This window comes from the organism of the source record quoted next, unplaced genomic scaffold (genome assembly GCF_019419815.1).
Source record: "Pyrus x bretschneideri cultivar Hongxiangsu unplaced genomic scaffold, Pyrus_bretschneideri_v1 Contig21, whole genome shotgun sequence".
Lineage (NCBI taxonomy): Eukaryota > Viridiplantae > Streptophyta > Magnoliopsida > Rosales > Rosaceae > Pyrus > Pyrus x bretschneideri.
Window position 1 is genome coordinate 6,081,451 of NW_025999513.1, and position 22,953 is coordinate 6,104,403.

General features: G+C 34.8%; 4 protein-coding genes across 5 annotated transcripts; all 4 read right to left on the reverse strand.

Moving 5' to 3' along the window:
* Positions 1-309: 309 nt before the first annotated feature.
* On the reverse strand, positions 310-4,992 carry LOC125477456 (transcription factor MYB111-like). Its single transcript, XM_048584589.1, has 3 exons — positions 4,748-4,992; positions 4,137-4,266; positions 310-1,495 (listed from the first exon to the last, which is right to left on the reverse strand). Exons 1-3 carry the CDS (start codon positions 4,902-4,904, stop codon positions 643-645), a joined length of 1,140 nt encoding a protein of 379 aa, XP_048440546.1. The 5' UTR covers positions 4,905-4,992; the 3' UTR covers positions 310-642.
* Positions 4,993-11,932: 6,940 nt separating this feature from the next.
* Positions 11,933-16,048, reverse strand: LOC125477482 (AMSH-like ubiquitin thioesterase 3). The gene is made up of 14 exons (XM_048584638.1): positions 15,809-16,048; positions 15,309-15,373; positions 15,104-15,179; positions 14,777-14,974; positions 14,481-14,578; positions 14,288-14,393; positions 14,153-14,199; positions 13,630-13,957; positions 13,411-13,500; positions 13,256-13,318; positions 12,849-12,923; positions 12,683-12,745; positions 12,339-12,391; positions 11,933-12,249 (listed from the first exon to the last, which is right to left on the reverse strand). Exons 1-14 carry the CDS (start codon positions 15,905-15,907, stop codon positions 12,075-12,077), a joined length of 1,536 nt encoding a protein of 511 aa, XP_048440595.1. The 5' UTR covers positions 15,908-16,048; the 3' UTR covers positions 11,933-12,074.
* Positions 16,049-16,634: 586 nt separating this feature from the next.
* LOC103940500 lies at positions 16,635-18,116 on the reverse strand. The gene is made up of 5 exons (XM_009350613.3): positions 18,043-18,116; positions 17,830-17,930; positions 17,614-17,726; positions 17,104-17,329; positions 16,635-16,989 (listed from the first exon to the last, which is right to left on the reverse strand). Exons 1-5 carry the CDS (start codon positions 18,105-18,107, stop codon positions 16,874-16,876), a joined length of 621 nt encoding a protein of 206 aa, XP_009348888.2. The 5' UTR covers positions 18,108-18,116; the 3' UTR covers positions 16,635-16,873.
* A 1,079-nt stretch (positions 18,117-19,195) lies between these two features.
* LOC125477430 lies at positions 19,196-22,916 on the reverse strand. Of its 2 annotated transcripts, none has more exons than XM_048584530.1 (7): positions 22,812-22,916; positions 22,416-22,476; positions 20,161-20,220; positions 19,994-20,041; positions 19,790-19,852; positions 19,441-19,513; positions 19,196-19,351 (listed from the first exon to the last, which is right to left on the reverse strand). In XM_048584530.1, the coding sequence occupies exons 2-6, from the start codon at positions 22,464-22,466 to the stop codon at positions 19,454-19,456; spliced, it is 282 nt and encodes a 93-aa protein (XP_048440487.1). In that variant the 5' UTR covers positions 22,467-22,476; positions 22,812-22,916; the 3' UTR covers positions 19,196-19,351; positions 19,441-19,453. The 2 variants fall into 2 exon arrangements, with proteins under 2 accessions (XP_048440487.1, XP_048440486.1); XM_048584529.1 differs by lacking the exon at positions 22,812-22,916 and adding an exon at positions 22,633-22,767.
* Positions 22,917-22,953: the final 37 nt, after the last annotated feature.

Genomic DNA, 22,953 nt, shown 5'->3' on the forward strand with positions numbered 1-22,953 from the left:
ACGGATGTTCTATTCCCCTACGAAGTGCCTTTATTTATAGTAATGAAATCCTTCATCCCAAAGGAATACAAGTCCATATAGGAAAGAACAACTAGAATCAAATCTAATCTAGGATTTACACAATCACACATAAACTAAGAAAGTTTATAACAATCCTTATTTTTTATAGGTCATGATCATCCCCGCGCACAAAACAAAAAACGATTAGTTTTAATCAAGTACAATAGGGGTTGTTTTGAAACCAGCCAAAAGTTCAGCAAAGAACAAACTTCACAATGAACTGGAAGACTCTTATATGCAATAGTAAGATACACAAGATCACAAGTCTTATTACTGCAAATGATTTCAGCAATGCAGCTGTGAACCCTTGCATACAAAGTGCTTCACAGTGCTATACATATATAGTACTTCTAACTTCCAACTCACCTTGAACAATTTAACAAGGATTAATTCTTGTACAATCTTAATTACTTTTCTTAATTGCATAAAACCACACCAAGTTACAAATTCTGTCACAGAATCAACTCTCACAGTAAATTTCTATATTGTTTTTTATAAAGAAATTAGATAGTTTGTGGAAGAATATTGTAGACTCATTCATTAAGTTTTGGTGTGTCCACTTTTTTTGCATCGGCAGCAACATTAGTGTCCTTCACTAGTACTGCCACTTTCCCACAACCAAGCTATCCTCTCCCCTTCATCCCACCATTCCAGTTCACCATTGTGACACTGAAGGCCACCACCTGCCCAACCCCAGTTAAGCCATTCATCATCAAAGCCTGAATTCATTGATGAAGAGAAAGAGAACAACTCTCCACCACCACCGCCACTCTCAGCTGCATTTGATGAGCTCCAATTGCTTGTACTTTTTCTCCCCTCACTTTCAAAAATATTATTATTAAGGCCCATAATGTCTACACATTCACAATATGGCCCCAAAACCTCCTTTTCACCACTATTATCACCACGTATTGCAGTTGAACTAGTTGTAATATTGTTTTCTTTATTCCCAAGGCATAATTGTACACCTTTCTGCTCACCACAAGGATTCAAGTTAATCATTTCCGCACTGTCCAAACGAGAACTTTGCATCCCCAACATTCCTATTGCCCCACCATCTCCATTCTTTCTTGGGTCCCAAGACTCAAAAACCATTAATTTGCTGTCCTCGTCACCCACTTGCCCTAAATTAATAGTGGTGCCCGTTGGTAGACTAGGTTTTTCAAGTTGAGGCTTTGCTTCTGATTTTATTGGGTTAAATGGGGCCAATAAATTGTTGTTCTTGCTCTTGTTGTTCATGGTAGATCTGCTCGCTTGAGCGTCTCTACGACGCTTGTTGCATGAAGTTATCTTCTTCTCATCATTCAGAATGGTGGGTAGATATTCGTTTCCCATCTTGGTAAAGCTGTAGATTTTTCGACTCAAATGAGAGTTCCAGTAGTTTTTGATCTCATTGTCTGTTCTTCCTGGTAAATGAACAGCAATCAATGACCACCTGCCACAGTGCATTCAAAGTTTAATTGTATATATTATCTCAAACAGATTTATATTAATACTTACAACTGCTTAATTAAATTAGCATTGGTTTAGTTCTCTGGATGGTGCTTTGAAGAGTATTGGGGTTGTCCCAAAGAGAAATTAAGAACTTGATTAGTATCCCAAAAGGTTAAATTAGCAAACCCTACACTTTAGAAAAGTTGAGCGGGAGACAATAGTAGTGTTGTATTTGGAAGAACTATTATCCATAGCTTCTGGAGAGGCTTGTGCATGTAATGTAGGAGTTATAGGGTCCCTCTTTGTATTTCTATATAAGGTTATTATACTTAATTATATGTGGTCAACTGCATCGGTTTTAAGATTTAAGATTGAGCACTTAGGCTTTAATTAAAATTTATATATTTGATAGATGACTAAAATAATGCAGTTCTGGAGATAATTAAGTTGCCCAAAATTTAATTAATCTGAGATGAACACTTGAAGAAACATGTCAGTTTTGGTAAATCAAATACTAATCCTTCTTCACTTGGCAATTTCCCTATATCACAATCCGGTCATTAAGCAAATCGAATTACATTGTTGGTAGAAGGGTGATGCTATCCACACACCCATTTTCACCTTCCACACATGTCTGTTAATTTCTGTCATTTGATTATTTCATTCGATCAGACGGCCAGAAATTAAGAAGAGTGTGGAAGGTAAAAAGGGGTGTGTGAATTGCGCCACCTTAACGGAATTTAAAATGGACATAAATCAGAGTTGTTCTTGATCAGATTTCCAATTACACAAATTCTAAAGCTTGAATTAATCTAGCTGCTAGCATAACCAAGTTGAACAACGGTCCAGTTATAAAAGATTGCACTAGAACTCTCAAACTAAAGAATGAATCAATGACTTCACACACACAATACAAATATATGTATACACATCTATTATAGAGACATTTTGGATGAGGTCCCTAACTATCAATATTCTTTGATTGAAACCTTATTTGTTTTTAGTTTTTTTATCAAAGTCACATTAATGTAATAGTGTAGGTTACTATATTTTGTAAAACAAAAATTGAAATTTGTATTTGTTTATATTAATGAGATTTTAAATATAACCCATAATTTGTGGGATTAAAAATAATAAAATATAAATTATACTCTCTGTTATATTGTGTGTGTGTGTGTGTGTGTGTGTGTGTGTGTGTAAATATGGGTACATTCATCAAAATTAACAAAAATAAATAAATAAATTGTACCAAAAAACATGGGTACATACTCTTCAAAACACACAAAAAAGGAGATATTAGGCTTAATAACATTAGAAAATTTCTTCGATTAAACTTGATATAGATACATTCTCAAATCAACAAAACAGAATGTACCCATATAAGTTTAAAAATAAATTTAAAAAATTTGAATGGATTTTATATTAAAAAATTCGACACATTTTACATAAAAATATTTGTACATTTTATATTAAAAAAAGGGTACATTTTACATATAACAAATTGTTATATTTAAAGAATAGGTACATTTAAGATTTAAAAAATTGAAAATTATATGAATGTGTACATTTAAGATTAAAAAATTGAGAATCTTTTTATAAAAAAAACTAATGGATACAAACTTATTCTAATTTATTTTTTTATTTATTTTGGAAATGTTTGAATTGAAAATTAATTAGGAGTTTAATAGAGATGTGAGTATTAAAACCCTAAATCAATTACTAATTTTTATTTTAAAAAATATGTAATAAACTTGTAAATTGGCATTATCACATTAATGCTATGGACTTCAATCAAAAATTGAAAACTAATAATGTCTCAGTTAATGAACATTAGTAACTAGGGACCGCGTACTAATTTTTTCTTATATTATATATATTTATTACTTCATTACTTGTATGTAACATCCCACATCGTCCAGGGGAGTGGATCCTGTAAGCCTTATATGTATATTCCCATCTCTACTTAGCACGAGGCATTTTGGGAACTCACGGGCTTCGGCGTTCATTGGAACTCCAAAGTTAAGCGAATTCGGGCCAGAGTATTCCCAGGATGGGTGACCTACTGGGAAGTTCTCGTGTGAGTTCCCAGAAACAAAACCGTGAGGGTGTGGTTGGGGCCCAAAACGGACAATATCGTGCTACGATGGAGTCGAGCCTAGAATGTGGTGAGGGCCCACGCTGGGATGTTACAATTTGGTATCAAAGCCAATCCTTGGCCAGAAGTGTGCCAACGAGGGCGTCGGGCCCCTAAGGAGGGTGGATTGTAACATCCCACATCACCTAGGGGAGTGGATCATGTAAGCCTTATATGTATATTCCCATCTCTACCTAGCACAAGGCCTTTTGGGAGCTCACTGGTTTCGGAGTTCATTGGAACTCCGAAGTTAAGCGAGTTCAGGCGAGAGCATTCCCAGGGTGGGTGACCCACTGAGAAGTTCTCGTGTGAGTTCCCAGAAACAAAACTGTGAGGGTGTGGTTAGGGCCCAAAGCATACAATATCGTGCTATAGTGGAGTCGAGCCCAAGATGTGATGGGGGCCCGGACCAGGATGTGACATTGTAGGTATTAAAAATAGATAAAATTCATTTTTATGTGAAGCACTTCCCTTATAAAATGTATGAAATTAAGGAGCATATATATACCTATTACCCAAAGCAGTGTGCAACTTAACAATGATTTCTTCCTCCTCAGAAGTGATGTTCCCTCTCTTTAAGTCAGCCCTTAGATAATTTATCCACCTCAATCTGCAACTCTTCCCACACCTCTGCAATCCTTCAAAATGCACACCATATGTATACACATATAAATGAAGGATCTTAGACCTGGTTTGGTACTGAGGTGATTCTGAAAAAAGCTGGTATCAAAAAAAGCTGGGAGCTGTTTTTGTGTTTGGTAAACATTCAGCTTCAGCTTTTTTTCACAGTTTTGGGTGAAAAAAAGCCAAAAACAAGAAGCTGCAAAACCTAGCTTTGAAAAACTAGCTTTTTTTCACATCTTTTTTACATAAAAGTTTACCAAACATTATAATACTGTTTTTTTTTTCAAAAGCACTTTTACAAAAAAGTTTACCAAACACTCTGCTGCTTTATTTCACAGCCGCTTATTCTCACAGCACAGCAGAAGCAGTTTTTTTTCAAAGCACAGCAATACCAAACCAACCCTTAGTGTGTTATCATATGTGAAGGCTAGCTAGCTACTATACATATATGTGTGTGTGCGCGCACATGTGCCTGTGTTTTATATAAACACGAACCTGCATTCTTGGGTAAAGATCTCCAAGAGCCTTCTCCATGAGCTTTAATGTGGTTGGTCAAGATTTCATCTTCTTCAGCCGTCCATCTTCCTCTTTTGACCCCAACTTTCTCACAACACGGTGTTCTTCCCATATCTATGGAAATTGCTCTTCCCATATCTATGGGATTTTAAATGGACTACTACTCAGAGAAAATAAAAAAATAAAAAATAAAAAGATATTATCGAAAGGGAGGCAAGGTGAGGCTGTAGATATACAGCTATAAAATTGTGCCACTTCTTGTGTAGTATTAATATAGCAATAGCTAGGGGCCCGCCGGGGAGGGGTGGGGGTTGTTTGGGGGGTTGGTGGTGTTGGGTTTGTCCTGCGTGTGTCCTGACTACAGGTTGATTTGTCAAGCTACAAATTGGCTGTTATAGTTTTGGTGAAATCTCTTTAATTAGGGGCCAGTATTTGTGGCAGTTATTCTTCATTTCGTTAGAGGAGGTCAGAGTTATCAAATAATTATTTTTCCTATTACATAGTCAATTTCCTCCCTACCGTCCATTTTTATTTACATTTTATCCGATTTCTCATTAAAAAAAATTATGGGCTCGTATGTCAAGTGTTTTTAAAAGATTAAAAGCGTTTTAGATAAAATATTTTTTAAACCAATTTTTTGTAAAAATGCAAGTTTATTATAAAAAAGCGCTTACTCAGAATTATTTTCTTTAAAAACGTTTTCGTTTAAAAGCACTTGCCAAAAGAGCTATATATATTGGTCATTAAACAATAGTTACTAACTGTGACATTTTTAAAGAAAATTTTGAAAACATGAATGTAGGATGAAAATTAACTATTTATCATAGTTTGGGAAAAATTGATCAAAATAAAAATTGAGTAAATTGTAGCAATGGTCCCTTAATTTAACCTAATTGGAGAAATTAATGGTCCATCACCTAAAAAGTCATTATCATTGGTCCCTTCAGAGCATCTCCAAAAGAGATGTCAAATTGTCCAAATCAGCAATAACGGTAACAAAAGACAGCATTCATATTTACCAATCGATAAACCAAATCTGATGTGGTATGACATGGATTGACATCTCTCCCCATTGCTGCCAAATTTGACAGCACCTTCATATTTTTTTAATTAATTATTAAATGCCTTTTATTAATTTTTTATTGGTTTAAAGTATTATCCTTTTGTTTCTTTTCATTCCCAATGCGAAGAAATTACATATGAATTATTATTTTATTTTTAAAATTTGACATATAGGGTAGAGGACAAAAGTTTAAAAATGTCAAAGTGCCATGTAAGCCTTCAAATTTAAATTTTAGGTTTAAAATTTGACATCTCCTTTGGCACTTTGAATTTGAAGGCTTACATGGCACTTGGACATCTCCTTTGGCTTACATGGCGTTTTGAGACCATCTCCAAGGGAGATATTCTCAAATCATCAAAACGTGAAACTACGATCTTTTTCGTTAACTCTGTTAGAACTTCCGTCAAAATGAGTCACGTGCCATGCACGTGAGGTGAAATCAAGGGGCAAATATGGAAAATCAAATAAGAAAAATTGTATCAATAGTCCCTCAACTTTAATTCATTGGAGAAATGATCCTTCAACTCTAACCCAAATTGAGCAATGATTCCTCAACTTTAACCCAATTATAGCAATGGTCCTTTCAACATAACTCATTTTGACAGAATTCTGACATAGTTGACAAAAAGGACCATAGCTACATGTTTTGATGAGTTGAGGGGCCAATGATAATGAATTTTTAATTGAAAGATCATTGCTTCAATTTGATTAAAATTGACAGACCTTTGTTACAATTTACTTATAAAAGTTTGACAAAACCAATGATGAGGACCATGAGGTACAAATGTATGGAGAATCAATTTAAATAATATTTAATAAAAGGACGAAAAGAAAGGTTCAGTAAATATGAACCGGATAAATATATGGAAATTTTAACATAACAATAATGCTATTTGGGTTTACTCTTTAAATTTGGAAAGTGTACATATTAAAATTTTCATTATTCACCCTTTTTTTATTAGAAAGAAGGAAAATAAAATCTCTTATTCTCATAAATCTAAATAGATGTACGTCTGTGAAAAAAAAAATCATATTAAAGCACTGAAAATTAAAGAGGTCTCATTTTATTTTTGTCTTAAGCCCCATTTTACATTAGGAAAGCGCTTTGATTTTAAAACATAAAATAAATACATGTGTCATTTAGTATTACGGTTTAGTGGTATTTATTTTCACTCGTAAGTGAGAGGTCTTCAGTTTGATTCTCGCCAAAGATGAAGTTGAACCATATTATTATGGCAAGCCCATTGTAAGGTTTAGCTCACTCCTGTATCTCCTTACGGTAAATACTATTGTTTGTTAAAAATAAATAAATAAATACTTGTAATTAGCAAGGTACATTCAACAAAAATAAATACATTACAAATTAAATTAAAAAAATATGGGTACATAAAATTTAAAATTATGGTGTACAAATCAATTTCTTTTTTAAACATGGGAACAATTAGAAATTGAAATATATGGGTATAAATTAAAGTAAAAAGAATATCGATACAAAAATAAAATATGGGACAAGTTAAAATAAAAATTTATTTAGAAATGATTAAATAAGTTTTCAGTTTTAAAATTGAAAATTTTTTTTAGTAAGAAAAATAAAGCATTAAAAGAGTGACAACCTGTAACATCTCACATTGTCCAGGGGAGTGGATCATGTAAGCATTATATGTATATTTTCATCTCTACCTAGGACGAGACCTTTTGGGAGCTCACTGGTTTCGGGTTCCGTAGGAACTCCGAAGTTAAGCGAGTTCGCGCAAGTGCATTCCCAGGATGGGTGACCCATTGGGAAGTTCTCGTGTGAGTTCCCAGAAACAAAACCGTGAGGGTGTGGTCGGGGCCCAAAGCGGACAATATCGTGCTACGGTGGAGTCAAGCTTGGGATGTGGTGGGGGCCCGGGCCGGGATGTGACACAACCAGTTCCTACACAGTCGAAGAGAAAGACAATTCTTGCCACAGACAGTCCAACACATGAAAATTGTTAAAATTAAATCATGTACTAATGATTGCATCCGTTAAAAAATTTGCTTCCATGCAGACACAGCTCCATGAAATGGTATCGAAAATTGATGCCAACCATTTGATAGGTAATTGAAATATGCTAACATGTAATTTATTAGTATTCACATAATGATGTGGATAAATGTCAAAGGACTTTGATAAAGAATAAAAAAGAAATAAAGTTTACGTAATGAGAAAGAAAAAGAACCTAATTTATCCTATGGAAAAATGCGCTCAATAAGAAGTGACTAATTTATTTCACCTTCAATATAATTTCAGAGGTCCAACATATTATTATTGATCCCATAGGTTTGGCCAAACGTTTGAGCCCTAAATATGCTAGCCTGAGTGTGACGACTCGTCCCTAATTTTTACTGTAATTTCTTTTCCGTTTGTATAAGTTGACGTATTTACCCTTTTTGGGGGAAAAGTGTAATTTGACATGGACTTTGTTTTTTACTGTTGTTTCATTTTCCTAGTCTCGTACTTAAATTATACTTGTCATTACGAACGCATGAGCGTGTGTTAGACTCGAACAAAAAAATTACACTCCATTAAAACACGATAACCACGGGTATTTTGTACACTTGGGTACAAATTATCAATGTTCGAAACACTGTACGAAATCAGATTTCATATCCCTAAAAAGTGGATCCGTGTGTCCCAATCAACAACAAATTAAATTTGCATTCAACCTTGCCGTTTGCTGAAGTAGAATAACCTTAACTATCAAATAATTAGGTGCCTCACTTAAATCCAAATCCGTGAAATGTAAAAACTTTAAAACGATTATATTCACACATCCCAAATTACTTCTTTTACACATTTTTAATAATTTTTTAATATTTTTCTATTAAATATTAATGGTGTGTATAAAATATTAAAAAAATAAAAAAAAAGTGAGAAAAGTAATTAAATGTGTGAATATAATCTCTCTAAAGTTTTTACATTCACGGATTGGGATTTAAGTGAAGCACCTAATTATTCGATAATTAAGGTTATTGTTCTTCAGCACACGGCAAGGTTGAGTGCAACATATATTAATAGATTTTTGGGACCATCACCTCAAAAAGTCAATGTCATGTCAAAAATTAAATAGAATCACATGCACTGTTGAACTGCAAACAAAAGTTAGGAAAACTGAATTTATAGTGAGAGAGGATCTTCGGATTCTCTTGGAAGATTTTGAGAATTCTCTAATCATATTTGTTTATTGTACATTATCTAATTAGATTTCGTCAGATATTATTTATATTCAATTTTAAATAAAAAAATAAAAAATTTTAACTTATTATCTTCAAGTTTTACAATTTTCAACATTTTGTACATAAATTTTTTTTATCCCTGAGTTATACTTAAAGTGTTAATTTTGAGACAGTCTCATACATCTATTAGTCTGACTGTTAAGTCTTCCGTTAACTGATGACGTAATGTTCTTGTAGACAATGACTAGGCACCACACGTTATTAAGGTTTACACGTGGAAATTCAAAATTAAAAAAAAAATTCCTCTCTCCCTTTGATCTCCACCGTCTTCAAGCCCAACAAAGGGTTCCTTCTTTGTTTTTCGCAGCATGGCCAACGGATCAAGGATTTCCTTCACACACACACACACACACACAAAAAAGAAAAAAACACTAATAATTATACACAATCACAAATCAGAGCATTCAAGTCAGCCATGTCCACCAAAAGTTTCAGATCCGTGCTCAGAAATTGTGGAGACATGGAGGCTGCGGCTGGGGTTTGTTTTGGGAGACATGGGGTGGGGGAATCGGCGATGGAGATACGTGAGAAGGCGAATCGGCAGCGGATTGCAGCTACGGAGTTGGGGAGGGCACTGGCGGAGAGAAAGAGGATGCGGCGCCGACTATTACCCCAACTGCAACAAACGCCGACTACCACCCCTTCGAGGTCATGGCTGCCGGAGATTCAAGGCTGCTGCATGCACCTCGTATCAAAGATCGGCTGCCGGAGATCCCTGTCACGACGCCAAAACAAAACCCAGTCACGCCGCACCTGCAACTTTCGTGTTTTCCGCTGGTGCAAGGTCTAGAGCAAAAACTCCAACTGGATCGGGAATTGGTGCCTGGGTCCAATTGCCGTTGAGGGCCGTGGGAACTTGCGGGATTTGGGTTTGATGGGTGAGGACATGGTGGGTTGGGGTGCAGGATAAGGAGGAGGAAGGGGTTGGGAGAGGTATGATGGAGATAGAAAGGGGTAGTCGAAGAAGAAGGTTTACTATTTTTAATTTTTAAAATTTTTTTAATAACATATGGCGTCCAATTATTGTTCATATGAACGCCACATCATCGGTTAACATGAAATTTAACAGCTAGATTAACAGATGTATGAGATTGTCTCAAAATTAACATTTTAAGTATGATTCTGGAACAAAAAAAAACTTCATGTATCAAATGTTGAAAATCATGAAACTTAAATGTAGTAAATTAAAATTAACCTAATAAAAAATTTTACAATAATTTTTTATTATAGAATGTATAATGAACATATATAATTTGAGAATTCTCGAAATCCTTGCAAAATAAATCGGCGAGAATCCTCATTCTTTGTAGTTGTTCATGTAGCGATTTAAAAGAGACGGAGGAGAGAGGACAACCCTATAAATAGTAATAAGTAAATCTGATCAGATTCATAGGACGATAGGGACAAGAGAAGAAGCTAAGGTCCCTCTAATATTATCGTCATATATGATTCTCTGTAAACAAAACATAAATGATTCTCTTTGTATTATTATGTTTTATCTTTAATGAAATATAGTTGTTTGATAAAAATAAAAAATAAATAAAAACATAAGTTTAAATAAATTTTCTCAATACTAACCTTTGATGACTTTTTGTTTTTATTAGAGAGAATAAAATATATTAAGAACGAAAAAAAAATTATGCATAATTGACATATTAAATGTGGTCGGAGCAAATATCTTATTCAAGAAAAATCACACGGGAAGTTCATGAAGCATGAATAAGAGACATGCATACAAAAAGAAACACTACAACTCTAAAATTGCAAACTAGTAAGAAATATAATATAATTTCTTAAGCACGAAGAGACTATATTTAACCAACAAGAAAGATAACATGCATGAGGACTGCTTGCAATTCGGAGAGCCCCCGTAATGGCACTACAAAGAAAAAGGGTGCGCCATCTGATGATCTTCCAATTGTTTACAAATAAAGCCATGTTATGAGTCACCTCCAATAAATGTCGAGATTTCTCCTCACGCTTATTTGAGAGTGTACAAACCATCAAAGAGAAAGGGCGAAACGAAAAACACAAATCCTCAACATTGGGAGAGAGGTACTACAACCACTAAGGCTCTCTTCAACAGAATGAAAGAGCGACCACAACCAATAGATGATGATAGTTAGAAGATAAAAGAAGCAAAGTGGAGAAGAGACCGAGAGGGATTTGCCGCCACTCAAGGTCAAAGGCAAGGGTCGATGACGAACAATTTTCTTTCTCTAGTGGCTAGTATTGCAACTCTAATGACATGTTTACTTGAAACCGAAAAAATTGTAAAATCGTAAAAAAGAAAGAATGTTTATGTCATTGAGAATGACTACCCCCGTCTAGTACCTCATTCATGATTTTTTTAGTGTTACGTCATAAACCCTCTCTAGTCGATTTAATTTCTGGTTTTTTAACTATTAAATTACGGATTTTAACGTGAAATCCTTGGGATTTAGGTTAAGGTAAAAGAATATTTTTTATGCTATGATTTGATAAGTCAACGAAGAGAAAATTTGTACTGCAAGCAATAAGCTGTTTTATTTGTGAGCATACCAAATGTTGGGTAGTCGGTAACCATACCTATGGTACCAAATGTTGGTAGTCGGGACGAACATAAGCCAATTTTATTGGACAAAGAATAGCACCTGGGTCTATAGGCTGTAGGCATGCCTCAAATATAGGCGGCTTTCCTTATTCCGGCGAGTAAATATAGGTGGTTTTCCATCGGACAAGAGCGAAGTTAGAACTGGTCGAAAGCACCCAAACAGAGAAATTCCTGCAGAAATGGAAGCATAGAGGGGTGCTTTCTTTCTGTGAAATGCAGTATACAGTAATGATCCATGGAGTTATGCTATATTTCAATCAAATTTCGTATTAAGAAACCACTTGAATTTACAATATAGTTATTGGATGAAGAGATAATTACTGTTCCGTTTACATATTTACCAACGTTAAGCTCAAATTTTCCAGTTTAAGGGGCAAAGAGTCAAAATCTCACCGCAGATCGACAACATTAATTCTCAGATTGGAGTTTATAAACACATGAGAACAATGCTCATAAATTGGGGTTCCATCTGAGGGCTCTTCATGCGGATGAAACCCACGCTGATCACAGTTACGAATTACAGACACACCACCTGGGTCGGATAGATGAAATATGCCGTGTGGACTGCAATTACATGGGAGACAACTTATCATGCCGATTATATTATATGATAAACGATATTATCAATTTTGTCAAGAGTTAAACAAACCCACCTGGATGTATCTGTTGGAGCCATAACGATTGCAATTGCTTCTGGTAACATAATCTGAAACAAAACAAACCATAGCAACCCCTTTATATATAGTGCAGTGACACCTTGGAGAACACGAGCAAATAGTCAAAGGATATCTAATAATATAACAAATCCTTCACAGTAGAGAATGTATTTCCACAAAAAGAACTAAACCCGCGAGGAATTAAAAAAGTATCAATTGAAGTCAATAAAATACATATTACCAAAGAGTGAGGATAGAGAAAGGGGAGGCCTAGACTGTCGTGAGCCTAAAATTCACAAAAAAATGAAATACAAGAAAAAGAAAGGTGATTGCTTTTTTACCTGGTATGAGTAGTGAGTGTGCAGATCAACGGACGACATGAAACAGGTCTGTGATGGGTGTGTCTAGTGCATCACACAGATATGAAAATCAAAATAATTACATTTACAAGAGCAATAATAACAACCAAATGCGCATTGAAGCCACTGAAGCTATTGAGACACTTACATGAATCCAGCCAAGTGGAAAAAGAGATAATCTGTCTTGAACCTCAAATATTTCTTCCTCATTCAACGTTTGGCACTGAACATAAAACAAAGATAATGTTGTTAATAGAAATAGACAAAACGCACTTTTAACTTTTGAAAAGATGCACATATAAAATTGAGAGATCGCATTCAAGATACTCCACTGAGTTTACATAAAAATGCTTCTTTAATTCTAAATGATAATTTATTTATAAATGGGATGAGTCTCTTCAGCAAAATTGGTCATCTAATATATTTGGTACATAGTTTGCAGCTCGACGTGTAGAAAAACAATTTAACCATCTAATGATCTCAAGAAGGAAAATTCAGTATGATCAACCAGCATATGGAAAGACAAATCACAAGTTAACATGTGATGTATCCTACCGAATCAGAGGTCGACTCTTGCTTTGGGACTATTAGCGTGGTGATATGGAAAACCTTGTTTTTCTGCAGCCACAAGAAAAAAACGAAAGAATAAGAACCCAAGGGAATCAAATTATGTTAGTTTCCTCATAAAGAAAAGACCATTATATTCTTACCAATGCACCAGCAAGAATACCACACGTCTCTAAGTTTTTTTCTGTATTAGCCCTAGCCAATCTCAAGAAATCATCCATCAATTTTACAGGCTGCAAAACAAATTAAATGACAACATTCACCATTAGAAGCTAGAAAAATAATTTCTCATGGATTGTAAATCGACAAGAGATAGATCAAGTGTTTCCATCTATAAGAAGGATCAGAAATAGGAAGCTTACAACATGTAAATGTTGATATGAATTAGAGCTTGGCATCCCATCCAGAGAAGGTTTTGCAAGTCCTGGCCTTGGATCTGCCACTTTTGATGGAGGAATTGGAGTATATTCCTGCTGCACTTGAGCAAGTACAGGAGGAGGAGAAGGCTGACGGATGACCAACTTGAAAGGATCTTCCCTTGCTCCATTAATCAATGAAGGACTTGATTCCTGAGAAGAGCGTGGCCATGCACCATCATCCAAGGAGAGCACCGACTCCATTGTAGATTTAATTCCTCCTGGATCACCATCTTGTAAAGCCACAATATCATTTTGTACAGCCTGATTCAGGCTATAACCATGGATGACATGAAAATGAGTATGTTAGAAGCAGCCAAAACTAGTAGGAAAGTTCATCAAAGATAATCAAGCAAGCTTTGATTAAATACATGCTGAGAAGGAGGCAAAACATGAAATAAATATGCAGAAAAGGAGCACAGTTACAAGGTTTAGACTTTAGGCAAGAAGTATTGCATGAAAAACTCACTCTGAATTATCAGTAGGGATTAAGTCAGTACTGGTTGGATACTGAACCTGCATAGCGAATAGGTTAATTGAGTTCTGCTAGCTCAGGAATAAATAAAATATAAAAAAAAATTTGAAACTGCACCTAACAGTTTACCTTAACTTTTCCGCTAGGTCCTAGCCACTGGCCCTGAAGACCATTTGGACCCAAAAAGGAGTGTCTAGACAAAGTCTCTTTATTGGGAAGAGGTAGATTAAAAGATCTGCAAATTCAAGGAACTTTTGTCATAGTTCAAATTATGACCTATGGATATCCATATGCTATATACGGCTAGAAGAAATACACTCACAGCTTCTGGAACTGCTTGTCAATTTGTGTAGTATTTGTTGATATCTGTGAATAATCATTTCTATACTTCCATGATGACGGAGATGTCAAGCTACCAGGCTGCACGTATTAAATAGGATGGTAATTTAGTAATATCGATAGTCTTCCAACAAACTTCAAATAAACTAAAAATATTACATGCAGGCACAACAAGATTATGACACATCTTCTTAAGTGCTTTACAACTTAATGGAATCAATGACTAGATAATGAGAACAAGCATAACTAATCCCATAACATCAATAGAGCATTAAGTACCTGCCTAACGCTTAGGCTCAACGATTTATTGTTCACAGAAGGCCACTCTAAAGAAGACGTTGCCAAACCATTTGAAGTGCCTTCTAGGCTTTCAAGTTGAGGTAGTTGAGCAACTGCTTGGGCCTCGTTAAGTTTGCTCACTAGGCGCAGGGCTTCTGGCTTTAAAGATTCAAGCTCATCTAGTACTTTTAGCAGTTTCTGCAACGATGATACAACAGCCAAATCAGAACAGATGAAACGACAGCCAAATCAGAACAGGTTGAAGCACATTGAACAAGAAAGAAGTATTCAATTAATCACTATCTAAAAGAACAAGCATACTTTTACCTTTCTATATAGAGTTTTCTCTTTCGAAGGATACGTCTGGTAGTCTCGATGACACGGTATAGTTTCAGACACCAAACTGTAAAATTTTAACAATAAGGTTACAAATCTAAATTATTCTGCATGCTATTCAATCCCACACAATGTGAATCATCTAACAACACTATCAATCCCACAAAATGGGATCACAACGACGCTCTTTACGTACCTTGAGAATCGTAGAAGTATAACGTACAAATCTAGGATGTTTTTCTCCTCTCGGTAAATACTAGCCTGAGCATTTGAAGAGTACATTTAGAAATCAAAAACAAAAAACTGAAAATTTTAAACACACATTAGCTGCGGGATACTCATCAAATGACTAGATTAACACATAGCATTGCCATATTAGGTCATACATTCCTAATTAGTTAGGATTAAACAAATTTTTTGTAATCACAAAACCTACTGTTTCCAAATTTCATACAGAACTCAGCTTCAATTTGAAGAATACAGACTTAATTTTTAGGGTGATTTGGGAGTCTTAGAGCTAATAAAAAAAACCCTTAAACAGCTAATTTCAATCAAAGCGTGAATTTTGGCACCCTAATAAAGTCCTAAGTAGGTAATTAGCATTTCACAATCAAATTAAACCCTAATTACTCTAAACTCGATTACAATGAAAGCGAAAGAGAATCGAAAGAAGAGAGAGGAAAATCAAAAGAGAACCTGTCTGAGAAGATTATCGGCGATTCGGAAGTAAAATTGGAGAGGATAGCGATTATCGACCTCGACTCGCCGAACCATCGAATTGATGCTGATCTTCATCTTCTCCGGCGACGAATGCCAGTTGGACAAGCGGTATCGCGAGCAGAGCTTCAGGGAGGGAACGGAAGCGGAACAATGTTCTGAGCGTGCTAGTAAAGTCAAAACTCGGTCGTTTTGTGCGGAGAACTGTCGTTTTAATTTTTTTTTTTTTTAATTTTGTATGTCGACATGGTGAGGTTACAGAGGTACCGTATGGTTTTCATTACGTGCAATGCTGACTACGGAATTTCGTGAACCGATCAGTGTTAGTAGAAATTTTTTATTGTGATCGGAATATAAGTGGTACATTATGTGTTTTTATATAAATGGTGAAATATTTTATTTTTAAGGTATTAATTTTTTAACACACATATCATGCTATTTTTATAATAACACGTGATATATCATCTCTGTGTTCTGGTTACACTGACAAAAATCTCCAATCATAGGGATAGTTGAGGTGAAATTCTTGTGACAGTCATATCCCATGGACTGTTCCACCGACTCACAAAATACTGAGTATTTAAGTAATGCTTGGTGTCATGCACAACTCCTTCAACGATCACATGTAATTTAAGTAGTTCATCTGATTCGGTTGTCAGACACAATAATTTTAATACTATAACAAAAGTAATTTTGTTATTCATTCGTTTATTTTGTAACATAACAACAAAATATAAGACTGGTTTCTCTCAAGGGTGTGCACGATATCGTCTTTGTACATGGTCATCTGTTGTAAAGTGGAGCCTTCAAATCAAAGTTTAATCTTATATTCATTCGCCCCTTCATTTGTCTTTGGCCAAACGATGAAAGAACTAGGGATGAGGATAACATATAATTTCTAATACAGAAAAAAAACGCTTTTAATTACTTAAGCTATAAGTCTCTTGAAATTTTATATAATATATGTCCTGCATATATATGGTAACATTATTATGCTATAGTGTTATGGGAATTAATTAATTACGGCATCATACATATTGGAGGTTAGTACAGTAATCCAGTCCCCGCAATCATCAACACAATCCCAATTAGAATCTGGTTTCCAGGCTTGTGTGCTTCGCTTTCTTCAGCTCTCATGTGCTCAGCCACATCGAATTTACCTGCAGAAATTGCAATTTAATGACTGATTATACAAGTAACAACTGACATTTACTTAACCAAAACAAAATATAATCTCTTCACACCACCATGACTAGGTACAAATCAAAGGTTACCTCTTTCTTCGCTGTGGCCGCATCCGGCATGAATCGTGTCTCGAACGTCTTGAATCGTGGCCTTGTTGTAAAACAGGAAGTTGGTCATGATGTTTTCAAGACAATCGAGCACAAGGTGTGTCTCCGTCAAGCAAGGACCATTGCAGTATTCATCAGTTTTTTCTGCAGGTACCTTCATATTTCCACGCTCATTCAATCTGTAAGACTCTTCACAGCTGCTGTAAACCTGAACGTTTCTCGAAACCATTACATATATTTCCATGACAATTGTGTTTACGTCCACAAATTACGATTTCTAACATTTCTATGAACTTTTTTTCCTAGTGTCACGCGTAAACACTTGGAAAACTTTTTGTGCATGACATTTGTTCTAATAATTAAGTGATGGTGTGCATCAATATTGTCAAAAATGGATCTATAACGTGTTTGTATATTTTGTGGGCAATAACAGTATCTGACATATTACACATAGACAGTGCGTATCTGACATATTAATGAGGTGTGACTTACATATTTATCATTGAAACACAGCAAGGCTTTGTCTATAATTTGAGTTGGATCCTGGAGTTCAGTGCCTTTTTCTGGCTCATAACCTCTTTCAGGTGTATAATCATCAGCCATCCCTGTAATATTTTTGCACAAAAAAAAAGTTCCATTTAACATTTTATTGGAAGGGAACAATAAGTAGGAAAATAATATATATGTTTCTCTGTAACATATATATACCAGTTCTGCAGCAGAAAAGAGAGATGCAGATGAAAGCTGCAGCTAAAACTGAGAGTTGGTTCATCGTTAATGCCATGACAGAAGCTTGCAAACTAGAGCAACTACCTTGGAAGAAAAATATAGCTATTATTGGAGCTAAATCGAAATTTATACCGATGTGGTGTTAACGACCGTAGCAATATAATGGAAGAAACATATAACAACCTTGCCTACCATTCTACTTTCTTGAACATAAATCTTATTTCAGCTGTGATTTTACCAAATTCTCTCATATACATGCATTGATTGTCACCTTGAACAAACATAAGAACTTAAGTAACTTTTGTGGATGGGAAAATGCTGTAAAAGTAGATGTTGGTAGATTTTAATCGGGAGAAATGAAAACCGATTGATGGGTTTGCTCTAAAATAGGTAAAAAATTTGGAGAAATGCCGACGACTAGAAGGAGAGAGCAGTTGGAGTGCAAGTCACCAACTTCCACTTGCTGAGGACTTTTTCTCAGAGTGTCAAAAATCAAACCTAAAAATTTGCATGAGCTAGCGTTATGCAATTGCCTAACTTGTACTACAAGTAAAGATGGTGTTCCGTTAGAGAGAAAATTAAGAGTTTGAGGTTTAGTTCACGGCCTAAGCAATACCGTAAGAGAAGCAATATATATAGATTGGTAGGGAGACTTGTGGCGAATTGGCAATGAGTTACTATTCACAGAATGTACTGTTGTAAATGGCTAGCGCACAGTTTTTTCTCTTTCAAACGTGGAAAATTGATGTTTCCATTTTACATCAGTTTTCTCTTTTCTTTAAGGGTGAAAATATGGCTTTCTTGTAACCAAAGAATATTGCACTTTAGAAGGGTAAATTATATTTTGCACCTATTTGATTTACAGAACAATTTGGTCCATATGCTATACAAATATGAGGGCATTCAAATTACAAATTGTTACACCATGGTCCTCTATCTGCCAAACTATGAAAGTTTATTCTAGTTAGGAGCTTATTTCACCTATTTTTTACTTACATGGACGCTCAATTGAATATATCTAAAAATTTAAAATTTTATGAGGAAAGTTATTATTTGTTGTTCATATGGCATACATCTATTAATCTATTCTCATCAATCTAGCATCCGTGTAAGCAAAAAGTGGACCAACTTGACAGTTGACTGGCAGAGAGGTAATGGTGCAAGGATATTTGTAACTTCTTCTCCAATATTTTAAGGACATGCATGGATCAAATCGTTTGTATGCCCTAGCGGTTGAGGCAAGTGTTATCTAAAAGAAGTCGTCATAAAATACCAGTTTTGGTTAGGGATTCAACTTAAGTTGGAATCACAAAACTAACCACGAAATTAATAGAGAATGCCTAACTTTGGAGAGAAGAACTACGTACTCTTATTATAAAAAGCTAAGTGACAATTATTACATTCAGCCAATTTCAATGCTTAATTATACATATAGCTTGGTAATCAACATTAATCCTCTCAAACAACAAACTACTCTGAGCCCTCGACGAATCCATGCTCCCTGCAACATCATAAACCAAAGAATAACAAAACATGAAATGAAGATTAGTATAACATACTACGAAGATGACTAATCGCATTTGAACTTACGGGAGGCTGTATATCATTCATGACCAGATGTACAAGCAGGTCGTCTTGGGGGTAGCTGCTGGTGTGGTGTTCTCTGCAATATTGTCACGTAAATTGGGTGTTTTTATCAATACAAACCTAGTTAATTACATTATTGTAATGAAAAACACAAGAAAATCGTATAAACTTCTTAATTCGACATTGACATTTTGTTAGGAATTATCCGTTGTCTTGCCCCCACTGAAATATCAATATATATGGTTTTCGAGGTGATGGACTCGTTAGATTTTTCTAAACTTCAACGAAATTGACAATAAAAATTGTCGCGTTCCCGAAAGTAATGCACTTATGTATAGTTATAATTCTATACCTGGAGTTTTGGTCGTAAGGTCTCCACTGCTGCTGTTGATTTGGGATTCACCCCTGCACCTTGCTGTTACACATCCATGAATTGAATTTTTATTTTATTTTATTCATAGAATTGAATGAGCAAAAAGTAAAAAGATAGAGAGTAAGAGAAAAGAGGTTAAGTTTCTTTTCTTTTTTTTCTTTTTTTGGTAGGGATTAACAATACCTTGCATAGTGCCCAATCTGCTGAATCAAAGAAGGCACGTTCATGATCCTGCATGCATGCACGCACGCACACACAAATTAGGGTTTTGTTCGATGGGTTCAATGAAATATAACAGAAAAAACAGAACTGACTGAATTTTTTGAAGTGGTAATCTGTAATCGGTTTACCTTTGAAATCAAAGGCTTCTTCTTTGGCGCAAGGCCTCCATATTTGTTGGCAGATGTTGCCTGTAATTAAAACAAAAAAAAAATACAAAAAAAAAAAAAAAAAAAAAACAGAATTGTCAATACTGATTGGTGAGACATTTGGTAGGTATTCCTAAACAGTAGTTTAAGAGTAATGTTATTCATATCATCTTTTTATACCATATTTCTATACCATCTTAGATGACATCTGATGTGGACAGTCATATCATTTGAAAAATTTGCAAAACCCAAGGAAATGAAGAAGAAAGACTCCTCGTATATCACAATCATAATTTAATTAATTAGTTTTTCTTAATTATTAGTTTATTAAATAATGAACTAAATTTAAAAATCTGATTAATTCAAATGATGTTGTTGTCCACATCAAATATCACCTAAAGTAATATGAAAATGTGGTACAAAAATATAATATGAATATCATTATTGTTTAAGATGCAACCACTTCACCGCTCCCGACATTTCGAATAGGAAAGGTATATATTCCTGTCGTGTCAAAATAATAGCCGTTACTAATATCCTAAATGTAATGCGTCCCACCCACCCAAATCTGAATTTGCATTTTTGGGCCCAACAATTAGAGGTCTCAACCTAGCGGGCCGGTACAAGAACGGCACAGACACAATCCACTTAAATAAGGCAGCACAGCTTAAGTCTATTTAATTAAGATACGGCACGTCATGATTTGTAAGAAGTGGTGGAGCCGGGCCTAAGATTTAAGTTCAATGGCCGACCGGCCCAAAATTTGTTGGGCCCGTCATAACCCAAGCACAACCCGCGATCCTGGCCCATTATAAAAGACCTTATTTTTATTATTCTTAATTACAAGGTTAACAACACTTAGTATTCGTGATATGTAGCTTAATAACATGTGCAAATAAATTTTTTTAAAATTTTAAAATAACTAAAGTTTGTTTTGCTGAAGTCGGTCCAATTAGTGACCAGGCTCTGCATGGCCCAGGTATTAATGGGCTAGGACTGTGGGCTGAGCTGTGCTTAATATTTTATTAAGTAGGTCAACCCAAGCAAGCGCAATTCGTTTAATAAGCGAGTTGGCCCAAGCATGGCCCAAAGTGACTTTAAATGGGTCGAGCCATGCCATACCGACCCATTTGATACCTCTACAATAAGCTAAGAAAATTACATTTTTTAAAATCTCACATATAAAACTTCCTCAACAGATTATAGTACATGCCTTTTGGCACAAAGATGACGTAATTTTACAGATAAAATTAGAGAATTATCAAAGTTTTTTCTTATAAAAAAAAAAAAAAGAAGAATTATTATTCACTTTTTTGATATTAAAAAGATGTTTTAAATTCAAATCTCGCTATTTTGTTGTGTTTTGTTTTTAAACTGACACAAACAAGTAAGTTTCAAATTTTGGCATTATTTGTGGTGTCTTGACAAGAAAATGGAAGCAATTAAAGAAACTATTTATGGTAGCATAATTATTTTTCCCTATAGTAAGAAAAATATTTTTTTTTCGGTGTAAAAAGATATACAGTCAAGATGTCGTGTATATAAAGTAAAAGACCCTTATGTCAAATTTTCCAATCTTTTAAAATTCCATTTGATTAATTAAATACCAAAGGAGAAAATCATTTAGTATAAGAGAATAAAATATTAAAGTAAAGAAAATAATAAAATATGAAAGTAAAGAAAATCGTTTTTCTCCTGATCCTCACAAAGTGGAGAATTTTGTTGGCTTAGGATCGTCCTCTAAAGATAATCCGAAAAGAATAGACCTGTTCTCACCCACCAACCTCAATATATTAGTTCAAATTATATGTTGGGCAGAGAAAATCTATAGATAACGTAGGATAGAAGAAACTTATACGCTAGTAAATTAGTAATTAATAAATAAAAATGAGAATTGTTATTAGCACTCCAAAAATCACATTCTATACTCCAAACTTTCTATATTAGGAAAGAAAAATACACTTATGAAGAGTGTAGAATGAGATTTTTGGAATGCCAATAACACTTCCCATAAAAATACTGCTACCAACTTTATTTGAAATAAAGTGGATGTTGAGCGTATCACGTGACCCATGCAGTACCGATTGCAGATACGACCACGAAAGTTCTTAGTTTTTATACATTAGAACCGACACCATGGAAATAGCCTACGGCAATTTGAATTTTTGTATTTTTTTTCCCTTTAAATCGTCTAATTAAACTCAATAATTTGGAATTACGAATAAGAGAGAGAATACCTCATGGTCTTGGGCAGAGAAATAGTCTTGGCCTCTGTTGCAATCCTCCATCTTGGCTCTCCTGCACGATCATGGATTCTAATCAATCATGGGAACAAAATTAAGAGCTAATTAACATTGAAAACCAAAGGGAATATAGAAGAAATTTGGCATGAAAATTGAGAATTAAGACATGAAAAGAGAGAGAGAGAGAGAGAGAGAGAGAGAGGTTGCTAACAAGAACAATGCCGCTGCAAATAGCAGAAGTATTGAAATGGGGTAGGAGTAGGTTAATCTTAGTAATATATACATATAAATATAATATATATATATATAGAGAGAGAGAGAGAGAGAGAGAGAGAGACCAAAATGATAAAAGAAACAATAAGAGAAAGATAAAAGGGATCTTGGCATTACCTTGTGGATGAGCAAAGTGAGAGATGCAAAAGGGAACCAAAGGATAAAAAGAAAGAGAGAGACGAGGAATGAGGGTTGAGTGAGAGGTAAGATAAGAATGTATTTGTATTTATTTCTCTGTCTTGTATTTTAGTATTTAATT

What these genes read in the sequence shown, in the direction of transcription:
- LOC125477456 (XM_048584589.1), bottom strand. Translation starts at nt 4,904, where the DNA reads ATGGGAAGAGCAATTTCCATAGATATGGGAAGAACACCGTGTTGTGAG. An exon ending in ATCTTTACCCAAGAATGCAG is followed by an intron (nt 4,267 to 4,747) that starts GTTCGTGTTTAT and finishes TGCATTTTGAAG; the next exon opens with GATTGCAGAGGTGTGGGAAG. An exon ending in CACACTGCTTTGGGTAATAG is followed by an intron (nt 1,496 to 4,136) that starts GTATATATATGC and finishes GCACTGTGGCAG; the next exon opens with GTGGTCATTGATTGCTGTTC.
- LOC125477482 (XM_048584638.1), bottom strand. Translation starts at nt 15,907, where the DNA reads ATGAAGATCAGCATCAATTCGATGGTTCGGCGAGTCGAGGTCGATAAT. An exon ending in CCGATAATCTTCTCAGACAG is followed by an intron (nt 15,374 to 15,808) that starts GTTCTCTTTTGA and finishes TCAAATGCTCAG; the next exon opens with GCTAGTATTTACCGAGAGGA. An exon ending in GTATTCTTGCTGGTGCATTG is followed by an intron (nt 13,319 to 13,410) that starts GTAAGAATATAA and finishes TTGTGGCTGCAG; the next exon opens with AAAAACAAGGTTTTCCATAT.
- LOC103940500 (XM_009350613.3), bottom strand. Translation starts at nt 18,107, where the DNA reads ATGTATATGAGAGAATTTGGTAAAATCACAGCTGAAATAAGATTTATG. An exon ending in TGTGTTTCAATGATAAATAT is followed by an intron (nt 17,330 to 17,613) that starts GTAAGTCACACC and finishes AGAAACGTTCAG; the next exon opens with GTTTACAGCAGCTGTGAAGA. An exon ending in CGGCCACAGCGAAGAAAGAG is followed by an intron (nt 16,990 to 17,103) that starts GTAACCTTTGAT and finishes CAATTTCTGCAG; the next exon opens with GTAAATTCGATGTGGCTGAG.
- LOC125477430 (XM_048584529.1), bottom strand. Translation starts at nt 22,706, where the DNA reads ATGTATATATTACTAAGATTAACCTACTCCTACCCCATTTCAATACTT. An exon ending in TCTCTGCCCAAGACCATGAG is followed by an intron (nt 20,221 to 22,415) that starts GTATTCTCTCTC and finishes TTTTAATTACAG; the next exon opens with GCAACATCTGCCAACAAATA. An exon ending in CCTTACGACCAAAACTCCAG is followed by an intron (nt 19,514 to 19,789) that starts GTATAGAATTAT and finishes ACAATATTGCAG; the next exon opens with AGAACACCACACCAGCAGCT.